Below are 17,520 nucleotides of genomic sequence, written 5' to 3' on the forward strand. Positions count from 1 at the left end.
CATTACTCAGTGGCGGACCGTGACCCCGAGGAGACAAAGCATTGGGGGGCACGGCATTGTTCACGAACAATGCAGTGCCCCCCCCCCCATGCTTTTGTCTACTCCGGGTCACGGTCCGCTACTGCCATTACTTGTGCTATAGAGTAGCGATCTTGCACATTTTCAGAAGTCAGGGCCTTTAACATGTACGTATTGTATCTTGCGATACATGAGAGTTAATGATCGAGCTTTGGTTGAATTAAAGTGCATAAATTTTGGAATAAAATAATGGGATACTTAAGTTGATATCGAAATTACACTTCAAAAACGGGAATATAAAATGTGTGATAATAAAACGAGTAAATTAGCATCAAAACGAAGTTGATGTTAGGACTTATTCACAATGGGGAGAAGATGGGATCAGAGATCATATTAAGAACGATTAATGATGCGAGCACGAGAGCTATAGCAAATAATTTACCCGGGGGGGGGGGGCACTTACATTGACGAGTGGATACCATGCGCGACCAAAAAAACACGTAAAAAGGATGTCCTTTTCACGATAGGGCACGTTACGTACGTAACGTGATAAGGGTGTCAAAAACGCAAAAATAATGAAAAAAGGGTATCTATTTCGCTAGGAAAATTACGTGTTTAGGGTCGAATTTGCGGGGATGATAAAACAAAATTAAAATGTTTTATAAAGGATGTCCTTTTTGTCCCAACACTTCGTGTTAAGAGTCCGATTTGCGCGAGGTGTAGAAGGTGGGGTCGTACTAAACCAAATAAGGTAAAGCCGACGACCGAAGGACCCGTAACAATAAAACATTCCTGTACTTGTTTAGGGGTTCATTTCAGGGACTATTTGCCAATAGTATCGTTTTGTTTCCAATACTTGTTAAGGGTAGGGTTTCACACGCCAATACTTGTTAAGGGGTGCATTTTCAGAATATGGAAATTACGTGTTTAGGGTGCTTTTCGAGACCCCATGGTCGCGCATGGTATCCACTCGTGAATGGAAGTGGCCCCCCGGGATAATTTATCATCATTATTTTGACCTAGGACCGGGACCATCATATGAAAATGATGACTATCTTCCTATTTATCTTTCTATAAGCGGCGAGATGAAACATCGCGACCATAACATGTATAATTAAAATTAGTAACTTCGATCGTTATTAGGAATTCATGAAAATGTTATCTTATCATCTTATTTATTTATTTATTTCCGTTCAAACAAAAGATATAAACCAAGTACAGTGTATAATACATCTACAAAATAATACATACAGTTTTATAACATTTCATAACAAATATTGAAGGTAAAATTAACTGAACGGAGGGACTTGCCAAGATCTATAAATGAGCCTAATGAAATGAAAACTGTTGATTTATTGGGCATGAAAGCTGGACATTTTAAGCACTTTTTTTATTATGGATAGGATGCATGAGTTGATATATTTTTAAAAATTCTAGGTCAAGTCCACCCCATAAAAATGTTGATTTGAATAAATAAAGAAAAATCAAAATATAACACTGAAAATTTAATCAAAATCGGATGTAAAATAAGAAAGTTACATGGAATTTTAAAGTTTTGATTATTATTCACAAAACAGTGATGTGCCAAACTCAGTGACATGCAAATGAGCCAGTCGATAATGTCCATCATTCACTATTTCTTTTATTTTTTTAAATTATTTTTTTGAATTATACAACTTTCATTTTTTTTACAGATTTGACAATAAGGAAAGGACCAAGTTGACTGATCAAGTATTAAACGAACACGTGTTCAGGGAGGAATTAATCGTTGTTTCACTTGACAATGAGGAGAAAATTAGAATATTTCAAATATGATAAAATACAAAAGAAATAGTGAGTGCCTGTCATCAGCCTCCTCATCATCCTCCAGGATGTGAATATAACCGTTTCGTGAAATTAAGCAAAACTTTAAAATGTCACAACTTTCTTATTTTACATCCGATTTTGATGAAATTTTCAGTGTTATGCTTTTGGGATTTTTCTCTTTTGATTCAAATTAACTTTTTGTTGGGATGGACTAGTCCTTAAATGAGAGCACAAATCGCGAGCCAAAATTATTGATAAACTGTCATATAAAAGGGTATTTTAAGTATAGTTTGTTATATAGGCATAATTAACTCACCAATCAAAATGCGAACACACATCGCGTTAGCTCAAAATGTGATAACGGTTATTTTACAGAGCACTAAAAAAAAAGTCAATTTGTAAATAAAATTGAATGAAAGCTCGATGTCCCAGCTGAATATGGTTTGTATATTGACTTTAAAACTTGATATTTTAAGCTCAATAGCCTATTGAGCAAGATATGTATCTTATCAAACAGAGTGCGAGCGAAATATTTCAGTGACGTGATTTTGTTTTCAATATCTTCCATTAAGTCCCGGCCTGACCTTATTTTATTCACTCGTTTTCCTCCACTTATTTTCCTTTTCCTTTTCCCCCCTCCATTCTTTAGTTCCCCTCCTTTTTTGTTCTTTCTTTCCCCTTTTTCTTTCCCCCCCCCCCCGCAAATATCGGGGGCTGGGGGGGGGGGGGCTGGTCTTTCGAGCCTGGATCCGCCTATGCACAAGCGTACCTAGGAGAGGTGGGTAGACTGCCCCCTGACGAGTCACAACTAATGCAGGGGACGTGCCCCCCTTTAAGAAGCAAAGTGAATAACTGTGCAATGAAAATAGACGCGTGCCCCTCTTTTGAACTTGAAGACTTTTTTTTGCTTGTCAATTTTTTTCTGGTACGAAATCCTCTATTTGCGGTTGAAGACCTTTTTTTTTGCTTGTCAATTTTTTTCGCGGACGAAATATCCTCCAAAAAATTTGCCCCCCCCCTTGGAAAATCTTGGGTACGCAGCTGCGCCTATGCTTTATAATTTCTCTCTCTCTCTCTCTTATTGTTCCCTATAATCATCCCAGGTAAAACATTGTTTACAGTCTAAAAGTATAATAACAAAACAAACAAGTATGAATTAATGGCCTACAGGATTTTTATAGGAAAAGTCAACAGAGGATGTTCATATCACATTCAGAGGTCTCAGAGACAGAGTTTATCTTACGAGCATCCGATGCGCATGCGCGCAAGGCAGCTGTGAAGTTGTTATGGGAAACTCGTGCAAACAACTTAAAAACTCTGTTCATCGAAAATTCTGCATGCAGCTCAGAACGAACGCGAGTAAACAAAAACGGGAACCAATTTGATACAATTAGAACGGGAAAAACAGGTATGTGCCGATTAAATATTTTATATATGCATGCAAATAGATACTGAAATTGCACAGTATTTCATTAAAATGAAATCATAAACGATATAGTCGAAAGAATTTACCGTACGTTTTGTGACGAGCGAAGGCCGGCGAAAGTGTAAGCGCGATTTCAGGTAGATAAGCGCCTTCACTAGCGGGGTGGCAACAGGTAGCGATCCGGCGCGGCCGGGTCGTCGTCCCTTATTTGGATTTGCACTGCACTGGAGTTATGAGGGAGAACCGTCAGGATCATCATTGAGATAGCCGTGTCACGAATCACGGTCACGAAATTTTGTTGAGGAAAACAATTAAACTAATTGATTTTCAATTTACTCAAGAGAAAATGGGTGACCATCAATTCATTACTGTAATTTGCGCACATTTTAAAATTATGAATATGATGAACGTAATGATGAAGTTGATTTTCAATCAAAAATTTCTCAGAGTTTACACAAAATAATTGAATCATACAGAAGGCAAGATCCAAAGAAAGTAAAATTCGCTTGACAGAAAAAGTAGGTCAAGGGTTTCGCTGTTATCGTGATCTCAAAATTCCATGGCATGGCAATCGACAAGTGAGTGCTTGGCTGAAAAAAGTGTGACCTATTAATTTGCACATGATCATTTTGCAAAGCTTTAGGAATGAAATCAAGGCTTCAAGCAAAGGCAAGATATCAGATGGAGGTTAAAATGCCATAAATTTGGTTGGTACCACATTTTACTTATTTGGAGACCTGATTGCTAACTGGCGATTTCTTTATGCTTGTTGAGAAGATCAGATTTTCTTGTAGTGGACTCAAAAGGTAACAAAATTTGCCGATGTTTTTCCAATACTTTCACAAATTGAGACCTTGGCTTACCTTCAGGAAAATTACCAATGTTGTGGTAACTTTTTTCGGTTAGATATATTGGCCTCGAGTTATTTGACCATGCGCAAAATTAGGTAACGCGGGAATTAAGGTGATTTCCCCCCATCAGTCAAGTCCTTCCGGCAGCGACTGATGGTGATGCAGGCAGCCTAAAATGCTAGCCACTGTTTTTACTTGCACCTGTGATTTTATTTTTGCTCAACTGCACCACCCATCACAAGCACCAGACACACAAATCGCCTGTATTATTCTTCAGAAGGACACACAGGTCTACCCTGAAGAAGAAGAAGGTCACACCACCATACGATAGACCCTTAGGCTTGATGGCTTTATTAAACCTTTTCTTATGCCATTTCCTCTTTTTAGGAATTGGCTCCTCATTAATTGCAAGCTAGACGTCAACATGCCCGAGAATGGTGCTGCTGAAATGGTGGAGGACCACATCCGGACTTACGTCCTCTCTAAGATGGTCCGAGTCGCAGAGTTCTTCAAAGATTTTGACAGTTTAAGATCTGGCTTTGTAACACGTAAGTCTATTTTTTTTGCATTTTTCTTGTTCAGTATTTTGTAAATAATCATTTTAAATTAGACTAGGTTTGTCTTTAAGGAGTAAAGGCAAAGATTCTTGACTGAATATTTGACTTATCCATCCATGCTCATTAACAAGATGAAAAATGAAACCATATTTCAATCAAAAAGGAAAATGAAAACAATGAATGCTTGAATAGATTTGATGGTTAAAGGATGAATAACCGTATGATTTATTGATGAAAAGAATGAATGATTCAAAGTTGGAAAGTTTGAATGATTATTATTGTTTAATTGGATGACTGAAAGATGGAAAGATTGAATGTATTTTTTAATTTAAGTATTGGTACAACCAACCAGGCATTATCAGAGATACATTTATACCATTTTTTTTCTTGAAGAGCAAGTAGGAAACATCTACATTGTAGATTCCTCATCATATAAATGTCTTTACTAAAATAACTGAAGATGTAAGTTGGAAAGAACTCCCCTCCCCACAAAAAAAGCCTTAGTGTGTGTGTACATGTACAAATACATGTATAGCCTACATATTTTTCATGACTTTTTTTCTTAGGTTATTAAAACTAGAAATAATGATAGCAAGTAGGCCTATATGATAAATGATAAGGATAATGATGATGATTATCATAATGACATTGATGTTTTTGGTAATAATGAAATACTTCTTTGGAAACTAAATTATAGGTGCTCAGTTCCGAAGATGTCTCGACCAAGGATTCAATCTAAACTTATCAGAAGATATTCAGGAAGCACTCATTGCTAAATATGCATCTAGGAAGGATGGCACCGATCTTGTCAATTACCAGAGGTTTGCAGATGTCATTGAAAGAAGTAAGTTAATTTTGTCATTAAGTACAACCCTCACTAAATCATTTTTTTAATCCTGTTTAATCCATACATTGTAACATAAAGCTTTCTTAGGGATTAGATTTATCCAAGGTCTTCTGATATGCATCAATAGCCCTCTCATTTATAGCCTAAATATTTTTTGTACCATTTTTTCCCCTCTCTACTTGTCCTGTGATTTACATGTAGAAACATGCTGTAGAAAATTGGACTTGCCATGAAATTATCAAAATTTTAGTCCTGCTTTGACTTAATGTTGTAGAGCACTTTTTTAATATATTCCCCTGACATCTTGAGTGAAAATAGTCATGTTATGTCTCCTGTTATTTTAAATTTTAATTATTATTTTACAGCATTTCAACCAGATAAACTACAGGAAAGACCAGAGACACAAATTATCAAGGCACCAGAAATGTAAGTTATCGTATTTGTGTTTTTTTCTTTTAAACTTGAAATTGCAGTGTTACATTAATCAGTGGAAGTTTAATGATGATGGTTTTATTAAAACTCTTAATGTAATAGCCTCTAATTTAGTTTGTCATAGATGGTATATTAGATAATTTGCGAATTAAACCAATTGTTAAGGACTTGCATGTTCTTAATTGTTGTAATCTTTTGGAGCTCATACAGGAAGCTGTACTGGGAATGGGCTGATTAATATTCATGTTGTTAAACTTGAAGATGTATGTAGTGCATTTCTTTACACAATTAAAACGTCATGTTTCTACCAATAATACTTTACACTACAGTCTTGGGACGTCTCGGACCATCCGACCACTAAGCCCTGCTTCACAGAACCGCATTACGGCCATGATTCAACAAATTGCCCCTTATTACAAATACCATGAGATTACCATTCGGAGCTGTTATGAGGATTTTGACAAGCATAACAAAGGCATCATAACAGAACCTCAGGTATAGTACAGTGTATATGCGTTGATCACAACAGCAAACAATTTGAATATCTGCGCTTGGTCATAGGTAAACTTTTCTCTGGTAGGGACAGAATTCTGCACTAAGATTTGAATCACATTTTACTTTAATTCTTACTATGAATGTGTACTTTGATATTTAGTTCAAAGCAATGAACAAGTTAACCATGAATTTCAGAATTGTCTTTATGGGAATTTAACCAGTTGTTTTTGAGGTTTTGATTTCGCTAGTATAGATTTAATTGCACGATATAATTATACATCAAGGGAAAAATGTGAATGCAGAAAGTCTGATTCCAATCTTTGAAAATGTTTTAACATACAACAAATGTATGAAAACAAAACTATTTTGAACGTTTCTTAAAAAAAATCATATTCATTACTTGGTACATGTATATTGATCATATTTAGTTTTTTTTACCTTCTTGTTGGTTCATGACTAATTGCTGTAAAGATCTCAGCAAAAAAAAAAAAATAGAACTTATATTTCCCATCCTCTATATTTTATTGTCAGTTTTTCTGTATCCGTCTTTTATACAAGTTCTTAGCTAAATGCTATTGTGATACTGCCAAGGAAGTCAAAAGGAAACATTGAAATAAATAAATCATCCTCTATCTTTCATTGTGACAGTTCTTCCGTAGTTTTCCATATCCACCTGGAATCAGCGAAGATGACGTGAAGCTCTTGGCCAAACGATATCGCGATCCAACCAAAGAAGGCATCTGCAACTATCTCAATTTTCACAATGATGTGGAAAAGGCTAAAGAGGGAATGGAAGAGAAGCTATTCGAAGGCAAACCCCCTGCAAATTACAACATTCCTAAAGAGGTAAATTACATCCTGTATTTAATGTAATGCTGTTTAAACCATAGTATCTATTGTTTTCCTTTAAATTGTGGAAATCATGAGGATTTGTTTTGATAAAGTTGCATTTTTACCTTATAAAAGGATAAGAATTCACTTTTTTTGAGTCACAAATTTGCTTTAAAAATGACACAAAAAGTTAAGTTCCAATGATTGAGTTGAGTCATGTGATTAATTGCAACTAGGCCTAAAACCTGTAACTCTAAAGTAGTTACACACAAATTCAACAGAGTGAGTGTGTAAATGCTTTATTTGCTTTCAAAATTAAGTACAAATGCAGTCTTATTGTCATTCTTTGTTTGATCTCCCTGATTTAATGGCTTACAAATGTAATCATACCCTCACTTACAGATTGAAGCTGACAACGAACTCAGTCAAATCTTCGCCAAGATCCAAGTAGCCATCCACAAGTACGGCATCCGTACGCCGGAGTTCTTCCGCGATCACGACAAGCTCCGAAGCTACATCATCACCGAGAACCAGTTCAAGTGCGGTCTGCTGCTGTGCGTGGGCAACAAGGTCACCTTGACGAGGGACGAGGTGCAGAAGCTTGTGGATTACTACAAGAGACCCGACGGCAGGGTGCACTACAAGGAATTCTGTGATCTCATGGAAAATGGTAAGATGGGGTTTTGTAAAGAAATATCAGGAGGTATTCTGGTACCTATAAAGCAAGGTTTGACTTCAGAATACAGAAATTGTTTTAGGTTACATCTTCCTTCATCGATATTTAGGACAAGATAATAATACCAAATCATTATACCGTACCCACCACCGAACCATCAAACAAAGATGGAATGGGGTATGCGTGTATAGGTATCAGTGTATTGTTGTTATAACAAAGTTTGCAGGGGGTACATGTAGACAGGAGTTGGAATCAGCATGAGGTTGGCCAATGGTCAGGTGTGAGGTCTAAACAGAATTGTACACAAAAAATTGTTCACGATCTGTTAAAGGAAATATAGGGATGGCTCAGCATTTCTTTCAATAATGTCTAAGTGTGATCGGATCAGGTTCACTGGTGTGTTCAGCAAGAAATTTATACACATTGTGCCGCACTCAACGTAGTTGGGGGAATGGGTACCTGGTAGGATAAATTCCTTGAATGCACTGAGCACCGGTGATAAAGGGGTTGCTCAAGCTAAAGCCCTGATAATAATGGTTTTGCTTTATACCCTGTGGCACAAGGTGCTGTATAAATCCAGCTCTTCTTTTTCTTCTTCAATTATAATTGAATTGTATGTCATAAAAACATTAATACAATTTATATTTTAATGACCATCTAAATCAATTATTCCAGCTTTCAACGACCCTAATCTTGAGAAGAAGCCAACCACCGAGGTTTATCGCCCGCGACGAGGAGAGCTCTCGAGAACCCTAAACACGTTGAACTCGCCAAAGGAAGAAGAAAGGTTGAACTTCATCTTGGACAGGCTCTCCGCCGATGTGAAGAAAAGGAGGCTGATGATGATACAGTACTTCCAAGATTATGACAGGGTAAAATATATTAACCACTTTAGATGTTAGCAGTGATAATTATAATAATAATAATGATATCTGCTTCATCTACAGGCCTCGAAATGGGATTTTTGGGGGGCAAGGCCACTTTTTTGAGGGGCACTTTTTCACTGAGGCCAGGCAGCAGAGGGCACCAAGGCCATACAGAGGGGCACCAAGGCCACTTTTTAAGGGGCATGTAATAAATTATTTGTAGGTGTACCGTGTTACAGTTTCGCGGCGTGGGGGGGGGGCTTTCCATAGTCGATGTTATACATCAGATTCATTACCAAACCACATTATTTACTTAAGAAAAAATGAACTTTACGCACGACTGGTGATACCTTCTTGAGCTACATGTAATTAAATGTGAATCTGATTAGCACCCCAAGAAAGTGTCACCGGTACGTTCGTAAGTTGTTCGTAACTGACGAACAGCTTTATGAAACACTCCCATTCAAAGTACTGTACTTACGCATCGCGCGCGCTCGCCAGGACAGTACAGCGCGCGCGACATTTGTGTAGTACACATACGGAGCTCGCGCTTGTCCATTCTTATGCTGCAGCTTACATAGCATATGTAAAGCGCGCTAGCGGCCGGCCGGCCAGCTGTGTATAGCTAGCTAGCTCATCGTTCGGCGCGGCTTCGGACTAGACTGCATACATGCACTGGACGTCGCTGGTAAAGCTAAGGTATTGAATACTTTTTGAGATCGGAGAAGTTTTCCTCGCTCAGAAAAAAAGGTGCAGACTTTCAAAAGGGGTACATTATATATCAGAAAAAGGGCACATTTATGAGAAAAAAGGGCACCACGGCCATATAAAAAAGGGCACATTTTTAGTGGCCGTAACTTTTAGCAAAAAGAAGAAGGGCATGACGGCCAGTAATGGGGGCATCGACGGCCATGGCCGTCGATGGCCGTCGATTATTTCAAGGCCTGCATCTATATAGTGCTTAATACGATGTTCCTGCATGCTTCTATCCCTGGCTTTATTGTGGCTACCATAATCGAGCACTTAATCCTCAAAGACCACAAAAATTTAATGAATGAACCTGTCTGTCCGGACTACATGCTCATAAAGACCCCTTTTCTTATCTCCCCATGTGATCTTTATGATTTGGTTCACTTTCTCTTATGCGTTACTCATTATTGTCCCGTATGGTCTTTATAATTTGGAGTTTACTGTATGGTATTCATTGCTCCTTATTCAAGCATGTAGGTGAGGCATTGTACACATATTTGCTTCAGATTTTATGAGCTTTGATTTACATAGATGAGTTTACCGTGGTTGGCTCCTGAGCCTTAACTGTCACCTTAGTAGTAACAATTGTAATAGAGTTTTAATAATCATAAGTCATTTATGAAATAGGCCTCAGTTTTCATTTAAATAGTACTAGGCATCAAGTTATATGATCTACCATATAATGATGTGAAGCAAAAATCATAGCTTAGAGAGATCCTCAACATTGCTCTAATCACATTGCTTTATTGTGCACTTTCCTACATGCAGAGCAAAGCCTACACCCGCAACATGACAAAAATTCAGTTTGGAAGGATGCTTCACTTCTTGTCTCTAAACGTCGGCAAGGAAGATTTTGAGATTCTCTGTCGGAAGTTTGAAGATCCCACCAGCAAGGATACAATCAACTACCCAGCCTTTGTGCAGGCTGTCGATAAAGGTTTGTTTGGCAAACTGTGGCATACAATTGAAGTTGAACTTTTGAAAGCCAAATGTGACAAATCATAAACAGTAGAGATCTGGGCCCCTTCTTACAAAGGGTTACGATCAATCTGATAATTCTGATCAACCTCAACTATAATGGAAATCCATCACTGTCCTAAATCTTTCTACAAGAAATTTGCACAATGTCCTTTGTAAACAATGAGAAGCACACTGAATTTTCAAGGAAATGATGGATGTATAAATATACATCATATCTAGAAAATATTTTGAACAAAATTGCATTTTATATGTTGACATTGCTTGCTTTCCATAGTTGTGATTGATTGGATCAATCAATCACTTATAATTGTAAGATGGGGCACTGATTCATCAGTACATTTTTTTTACAGAAGCTAGAAATATTTGCAATTATATTCTATGATTTAAAAAAAAATGGCTATAAATATGCCATGTATGTATAATAAATCAGATGAGTGTTACATGAATAACTATGTTCACTTCTACAAGTGAGAATTTGGCATTTCCGGGTACATTGACCCTAACTTGCTTTATCTTTCATTTCAGAATACATTGGCTTTACGACTGATAAGAGCGGTGATAAACCTAAGAGAAGGCCCAAGACTCCAACAGCTGACAAACCAATTGATTCAAGCAACGTTGATGTCGCAGAGCTCGTGGCTCGTATCAGACATCATATTCTCGCAAACAGAATACGAGTAAGAATCCATTTCAATTATTTTGTATGTGTGTATTTAAAGAGGAGTGTTTTCAAAAACTTGATTGCAATTGAAATGAGAATTTCAATTCTACAAAAGAAATTATTGACTTGCAGTCAGTCAGACACCATGGTTAGGACAGGCCTACAGTTGTGTACAAACAATATGATAATGATATAATCAATAAGCAATTCTTATATAGTGCACATCACAAATAATATATATTGTCTTCATTAAATAATATTTAAATAGTAATTAACTAGCCTTACTGGATCCACCCCTGCAGTCAGAAACATGTTTCTTCCAATGTCAATATCAACCCAACAGAGCACTTTAGGTTGGCTGATTTTTCCATCTCGCATATTCAGTAACTTGTACATTAGCTGGTGATAGATCATTTACTGTTTTAGCTTTAAAATACTGGCTCACTCACACAGATGTCTTCATCACAAATTTATATTCAGAAAGGAATTAAAACCCCAATCTATGTAGTATTTATAGTGTTAAGATTACCTAATTGCACACAATTTAACTTATTTCAGGCACTCTGGACCTAATGGGACAAGTGGAGAGTGTGAACGATGATGATGATGACTATGCTGATGATGATGTTATGATGATGATAATGATGGTATGATGATGATGGTGATGATGATGGTGACTATGATGACGATAATGATGATGATGAATATGATGATAATGTTATGATAATGATGATATTAACAGTATTTACTGTGTCCCAAGATAAGTAACTAAAATTAATTTCTGATGTTTCGTAACAGGTTTGTGAATACTTCCAGGACTTTGACCCCCTAAGGGAGAGGTCCATTCCACGTAGCAAGTTCCGCATGGGTCTCAGTGCCATGGGACTGAGTGCTCTAGGTCAGTTCAACATGACTGAGCCCCAGTTCAAAGCTCTCAGTGAGACCTATGCAGACCCCACTAACCCAGATGCTGTTCTTTGGCAGAACTTTGAGAAGGATATTGAAACAGGTATGGTTTGGTCAATTTACAAAACTAGTGACTGAGGCATGAGTGCATTAGTATGAAATATTGAATGTGTAAAGTGATCTGTCTATTTAATGAAATTAGTTGAGTTGAATCAAATATTCACAGAACATGAAACCAAAGTACAAATTTGTTTGTTTTGTAAAACACCTTAGATTTTGAACTTTGAAAGAGCTCTGCTCTCATGACCAAGAGCAGAGTACACTTGCTTGAAACACTGATTCTGTTACATGAAAATGCATCATCATGACCCCATTGTTTTAAACTTGACCAGTAATCATCACTCTACCATCGAAGGTAGTGATAACTGGGTATGGTAATGTGCCCTATGTAACAGCCAAACATAAATCATGAATACCATTGAAGATACCATTGATGGGAAGGATTATTACATGTTGGTTCATGAAGTAGCGCTGGTAACCATAAGAGCACTTCATTTCTTGATTAATTATATTCTACCATTGTGCAACCACACATGGCCTTACTTTTGTCCCTTTTCACTTGGCATGCAGTTTTCACTCAAGTGGTTCCGAATCTGGAGAAAACCCCGACCAGCACCGTGATCCCCACCGAACAGTTCTTGATGGACAAACCAGGCACAACCGACTGGAGCTCGGCACCGGGCGAGGTGCACGTCACCTTCGAGGAGGCCATGAACCGCATGAGGGAGCGCGTGGAGCAAAGGCGCGTCCTGCTCAAGCCTTGCTTCGAGGATTTCGACAATCACAACATGGGGATTGTCACCAAGAACCAGTTCCGTCAGTGCCTGTTCTACCTCGGCCTGAATGCTTCCGAAGACGAGATGCTCGTACTGGAGGCCAAGTATACCAACAACATGGGGTTCAACTACACGAGGTTCCTGGAGGAACTCCAGCCGAAACCTCAACAGGAACTGAAGTATGTCCAACGTCTGCAGGAGCTTGAGTTGGTGAACAACAGGACGGTATCCCTTGAGAAGAACCCTCTCAAGGATGCAGAGAGTATCATGGAGAAGGTTAAGACTAAGGTAGGTTGATGAGAGAAATTGCAGGGGCAGTGATTTTTCGTTTACTGGTAAATCAAAGTGAAAACTCTGTTCTTCACTTGTCGGGTAAAAATTGATTGAATCTACCTTTTAAAAATGGAATCCATGTTTTTGCTGTATATATTATAAACATAATTTCCATTTTAGATCAAGTTTGAAACAGTACTTTAAATTTCCAGAACAGAAAAGACAATTATTTGAAATGGAAAATCACTGTTGTTTCTACAATTGTTGTTCAGGGGTGGAGATACCCCCGAATAGGTTTCATATAACAAGAAAGAAAAAAATCTGATGTTTCGTTTTGATCAGGTGCCAATGAAAATAAATTTTCTTATAAAATTGAAACATCTATCTTGTTGGTTTGTGGTCTGATAACCATGCATGGTTTATCTAACCCTGGGTCAACTTAGATAACACTTTTGTGGGATGCCAATTGTCAACATTTCCCAAGTAGAAATTATTCTAATCCTGTTGTAAAAAAAATAATTGTGTTGTGAAATGAGAAAAATTGGAAAATGACAAGAATATAAATGAATTTTTGTGAAAAACCAGCACATTATCTTTGCCATGAATATGGAAGATTTTTTATGAAACCCAGCATTTCATAGAAGTGAGGTATAGAATTCTAGCTTTAGAGTATGGTGATCTATGTTTAAATATTCAAATATATCACTCATTGTGGCTTAATCATTCTTTTGGAATACACACCATTCTGATTTTATTTGATTTTCTGTATTGAGCATTGTTCTCTGCTTGTTTTCTTCAGGTAATGAAGGAAAGAATGAGAGTGCATGAGTTCATGCGCAACTATGACAAGCTTCGTACGGGTCGTATGCTAACTGAGAATTTCAGACGCTCCTTGGACAATGCCGGTCTTGGTCTGCAACCCTCAGAAGTAGACATCCTTATCAGAACGTAAGTTTTCAGTTATCACCCCAGAAATTATCCATCATGATTTTTTTTTAGTCTTTAAAAAAAAAATTGAGTTTCCCTTATATATACTTGAGCCTGAATTTGATAGATTTATTTAGAGGAAAGTAAAACCAGCACATTGCCTGAAATTTCATCACCAGCAGAAAAGAATTAACAAAATTAGGGAATTTTTAAGCATTTCTTGAGTATAGCAGTTTTTCATCATGACAATGCAACACTTGAGGGATGATGTTGCATGCACAATTGGATCACAATGAACTTTTTTTAAAGGGCAGTTTGAAAGACTTCCTTGAACATTGTACTTGTTCATGTTCTTGTAAAATTCCTTTTTAACTTTAGAATTGAATCAATATTAAATTAAATAAGGATTTTATTCTGTGTGTTTATATCTTTAACAGGTTCCAGTCACCAAGCGATCCCAAGTTCGTGGAATGGCTTCTATTCAGTGATCACGTAGAGAGTATCTTCACGTTGAAGAACCTGGAGAAGGATCCTCTCATCACGCCGGAGCAGTTCAAACCAGCCGTTCAGGTGGAGAAGAACGTACTCACTCCAGGAGAAGAGAAGATTCTTGCAAACACTGTCGAAAGACTCGCACAAAAGGTAAAAACACCTAACCCCACCCCCATTTCATGCTCTGCCACTGTCACACTAACACAACTGACTCCAAACCGACTGATGGTATGTCATTGGTATTAATGTGATAGCTTTGGCCAGTGCGGGGACAGTTTCGTTGGTGTGACTGCTTTCTTGAATGCCGATTCAGTGTTCTGTGGAATCCTTTAACGTAATATTCTGGGTGGAAAACTCTACCTTAATCCTTTGACTGCTACCATATGCGATTCCCATCTGGTCTTTGTACACGGATCACCTGGTTCCAGCAGGCGATGGGTTAATGTATTCGTCGGTTCTTACCGGTTAGGGCTAGGAAAATCCAACCTGATCATATTCCTGCATAATTTTTTTCTTTGCCGTCACATTTAACAAGCAACATAAATAGCACAGAATTCATTGGCGCAATAGGTCTACTTGCAAAAGTCATGGTTATCTCCCAATTTGGAGATTGTAAATGCAATAATTATCTTTATGCTATATATTTGTCAATGTATTCGTATCATGTTTGAAATACTTCTGTGAAATAGATTAAAACTGTAAATCAAATTTATTACTTTCAGGTCCACAAGGGACGCATTCAGCTTTATCCACTGTTTGAGGACTATGACAGAGTCCACAACGGCACCGTCTCCCAGTCACAGTTCCGTCGCGTCCTTAGCGAACTCGAGCTCGGATCCCTGGTCAACGAAGTTGAACTCGACGTCCTTTGGAAAAAATTTGAGATCGTGATTGGTTTGAAGACTGATGTGGACTATTGCTCCTTCTGTGATTTAATCTACAAGAAAGCAAATATTGAACTCTTCAGACCATGAATGGTTTCTTGCTAAATAGATCTTAATAACATTTGAATATTCATAGGGAGAAAGGGTTATGTTTTTTTAGATGCCCTGTACTTGTTCGAAACCATGGAGATATTACTGTGTTTGCAATTTCAGTTAATCGTTAAAGCTAAGAAAATTCTCTGTCTGGATTATTTCATGATTCAGACAATCTGCAAGACTTATAATCAAAATGAGAAATACAGGAAAAAAAAATTTCTTAAAGAAGTCTTGGTAATACTTCTTTCTGTCATTGAGAAAAAAAAAATCCTTGTATTCTAATTACATTCTCAAACATTTTTTTTAATGTTCATTTCTGTAATTATTTTTACAGTGTCAATTCTGAGTGTACATACATGTACTCCTGAACTTTGAAACTCATTCCTGTGTTGTGTTGGTGACCTGTACAAAAAATCTATAAAGAAGTGTGAAATATCTGTGTACATACACAACTGAACTATACATGCAGAAGTGCATGAAAATATGATATGACATTTTACTGTAAAATGACACCTTCGGATAGGTGGATAATTTAATTACTGTATATACATGAATATACATGACATGTCAGCAGCTTATAGTCTGTACTATGCAGAATATATTATATTGGAAATTCATATTTGTGCGTAATTCTACCGTCATAGAGAAAAATATTGACTAGTAAATAATGATAAAAAAGTTTTTATATTTATGTCTCATATTTATTGTGTAATATATAAATATTCACTGTATTTCGATTGTTTCAGCTGCATTTTCCACCGCAAGACATTACCTAGTGCCTATGTCAGCTCACCTATTAAGGAAACTTTAAAGTGTTTTCTACTTTATTTATTGTAAAGATATTTTATCGTGTCAAATCTACTTAATATTTTATCAAGTCGTCCTTATAACCCTGTGAGTCAACATGGCCACTTGGGATAGCTTGTCAAGGTGATTTCTCAAAAATAACATGTCATCGCCAAAATATATTTTTTTTAGAAATGAACTTGACAAGATACCTCTAGTCACCTTGTCGACTTGATAATTTGATTAGTTACCATGATGGTTTAAATGACTTGAAAAGATAAAATATCTTGCCATCTCATGTGGTAGCAAGTCATTTTAAAGATTCCATTCTGATTTGTGGTAGAAGCTTAGCTATGCAAATATTCAATGGAATCACCAATATCTATATGCAATTTTATTGTCAGTGTATAGAAAGATGTTTAATATAATATGTGGATGCCTTTTTGTTGATAACATACCATATGCATCTATATATATTTCCATACCAACCGAAAATTCAGTATTTTTCTCGCAAGTCTATCTATTCAAATATTGAAACTATCCGTCCTACCTACAGTTGTATTATGGAGATATTTTTCCTACTCGGTGGGTGATTTCAAGTTCAGTGTTGACCTTGGTGTTAGGTAATTTTTTAAACACGATTATAACACCAAACAAAGAAGATGGTCCTGAAAAGTCACTCACTAGTTGTTGAGATGTCAATAATGTGATCTGGATCAGTTTTACATACTCTGAATAAGTTTTGGAGCTAGGGTAGGCAATCCAAATTTCAACACCAACACCGGACTTGAAATCACCCAGTATGTTAAGTGCACTTCAAGCTGTATATTGGTGTATGTTAGAAGACTTCATGTTTTTCTTCCACTCATATTCTGAATATTGATGAAATGTAAAATTTGATTGAAATAAAAATTTCAGTGTTATTTGTCATGACACCATGTTTAATTGAAGTATTCTGTTCTCATGGCATACATATCCCTATAGGCACTACCAGTACAATGCCCCCAATTTTTTTTGTATTTATGTTTTATTGGGTCCACACTGACCAAAAATAAACAAAAATAACAAATCAAACATAATTAAAATATTTACAAGTGATCATAACATCATTAGAAAAAAAAAA

General features: G+C 36.9%; 1 protein-coding gene across 1 annotated transcript; it reads left to right on the plus strand.

Annotated features, from left to right (window-relative positions):
* Positions 1–3,124: 3,124 nt before the first annotated feature.
* Positions 3,125–17,319, plus strand: LOC121431637. Its single transcript, XM_041629235.1, has 15 exons — positions 3,125–3,232; positions 4,489–4,649; positions 5,356–5,502; positions 5,871–5,931; positions 6,267–6,432; positions 7,081–7,278; positions 7,666–7,933; positions 8,615–8,811; positions 10,324–10,492; positions 11,062–11,213; positions 11,996–12,206; positions 12,734–13,227; positions 14,012–14,160; positions 14,577–14,781; positions 15,354–17,319. Exons 2-15 carry the CDS (start codon positions 4,526–4,528, stop codon positions 15,603–15,605), a joined length of 2,793 nt encoding a protein of 930 aa, XP_041485169.1. The 5' UTR covers positions 3,125–3,232; positions 4,489–4,525; the 3' UTR covers positions 15,606–17,319.
* The last annotated feature ends 201 nt before the right edge of the window (positions 17,320–17,520 follow it).

Source organism: Lytechinus variegatus, chromosome 18 (genome assembly GCF_018143015.1).
Source record: "Lytechinus variegatus isolate NC3 chromosome 18, Lvar_3.0, whole genome shotgun sequence".
NCBI classification, from domain to species: Eukaryota; Metazoa; Echinodermata; class Echinoidea; order Temnopleuroida; family Toxopneustidae; genus Lytechinus; species Lytechinus variegatus.

What these genes read in the sequence shown, in the direction of transcription:
- LOC121431637 (XM_041629235.1), top strand. Translation starts at nt 4,526, where the DNA reads ATGCCCGAGAATGGTGCTGCTGAAATGGTGGAGGACCACATCCGGACT. An exon ending in GCATCATAACAGAACCTCAG is followed by an intron (nt 6,433 to 7,080) that starts GTATAGTACAGT and finishes TCATTGTGACAG; the next exon opens with TTCTTCCGTAGTTTTCCATA. An exon ending in TGTGCAGGCTGTCGATAAAG is followed by an intron (nt 10,493 to 11,061) that starts GTTTGTTTGGCA and finishes CTTTCATTTCAG; the next exon opens with AATACATTGGCTTTACGACT.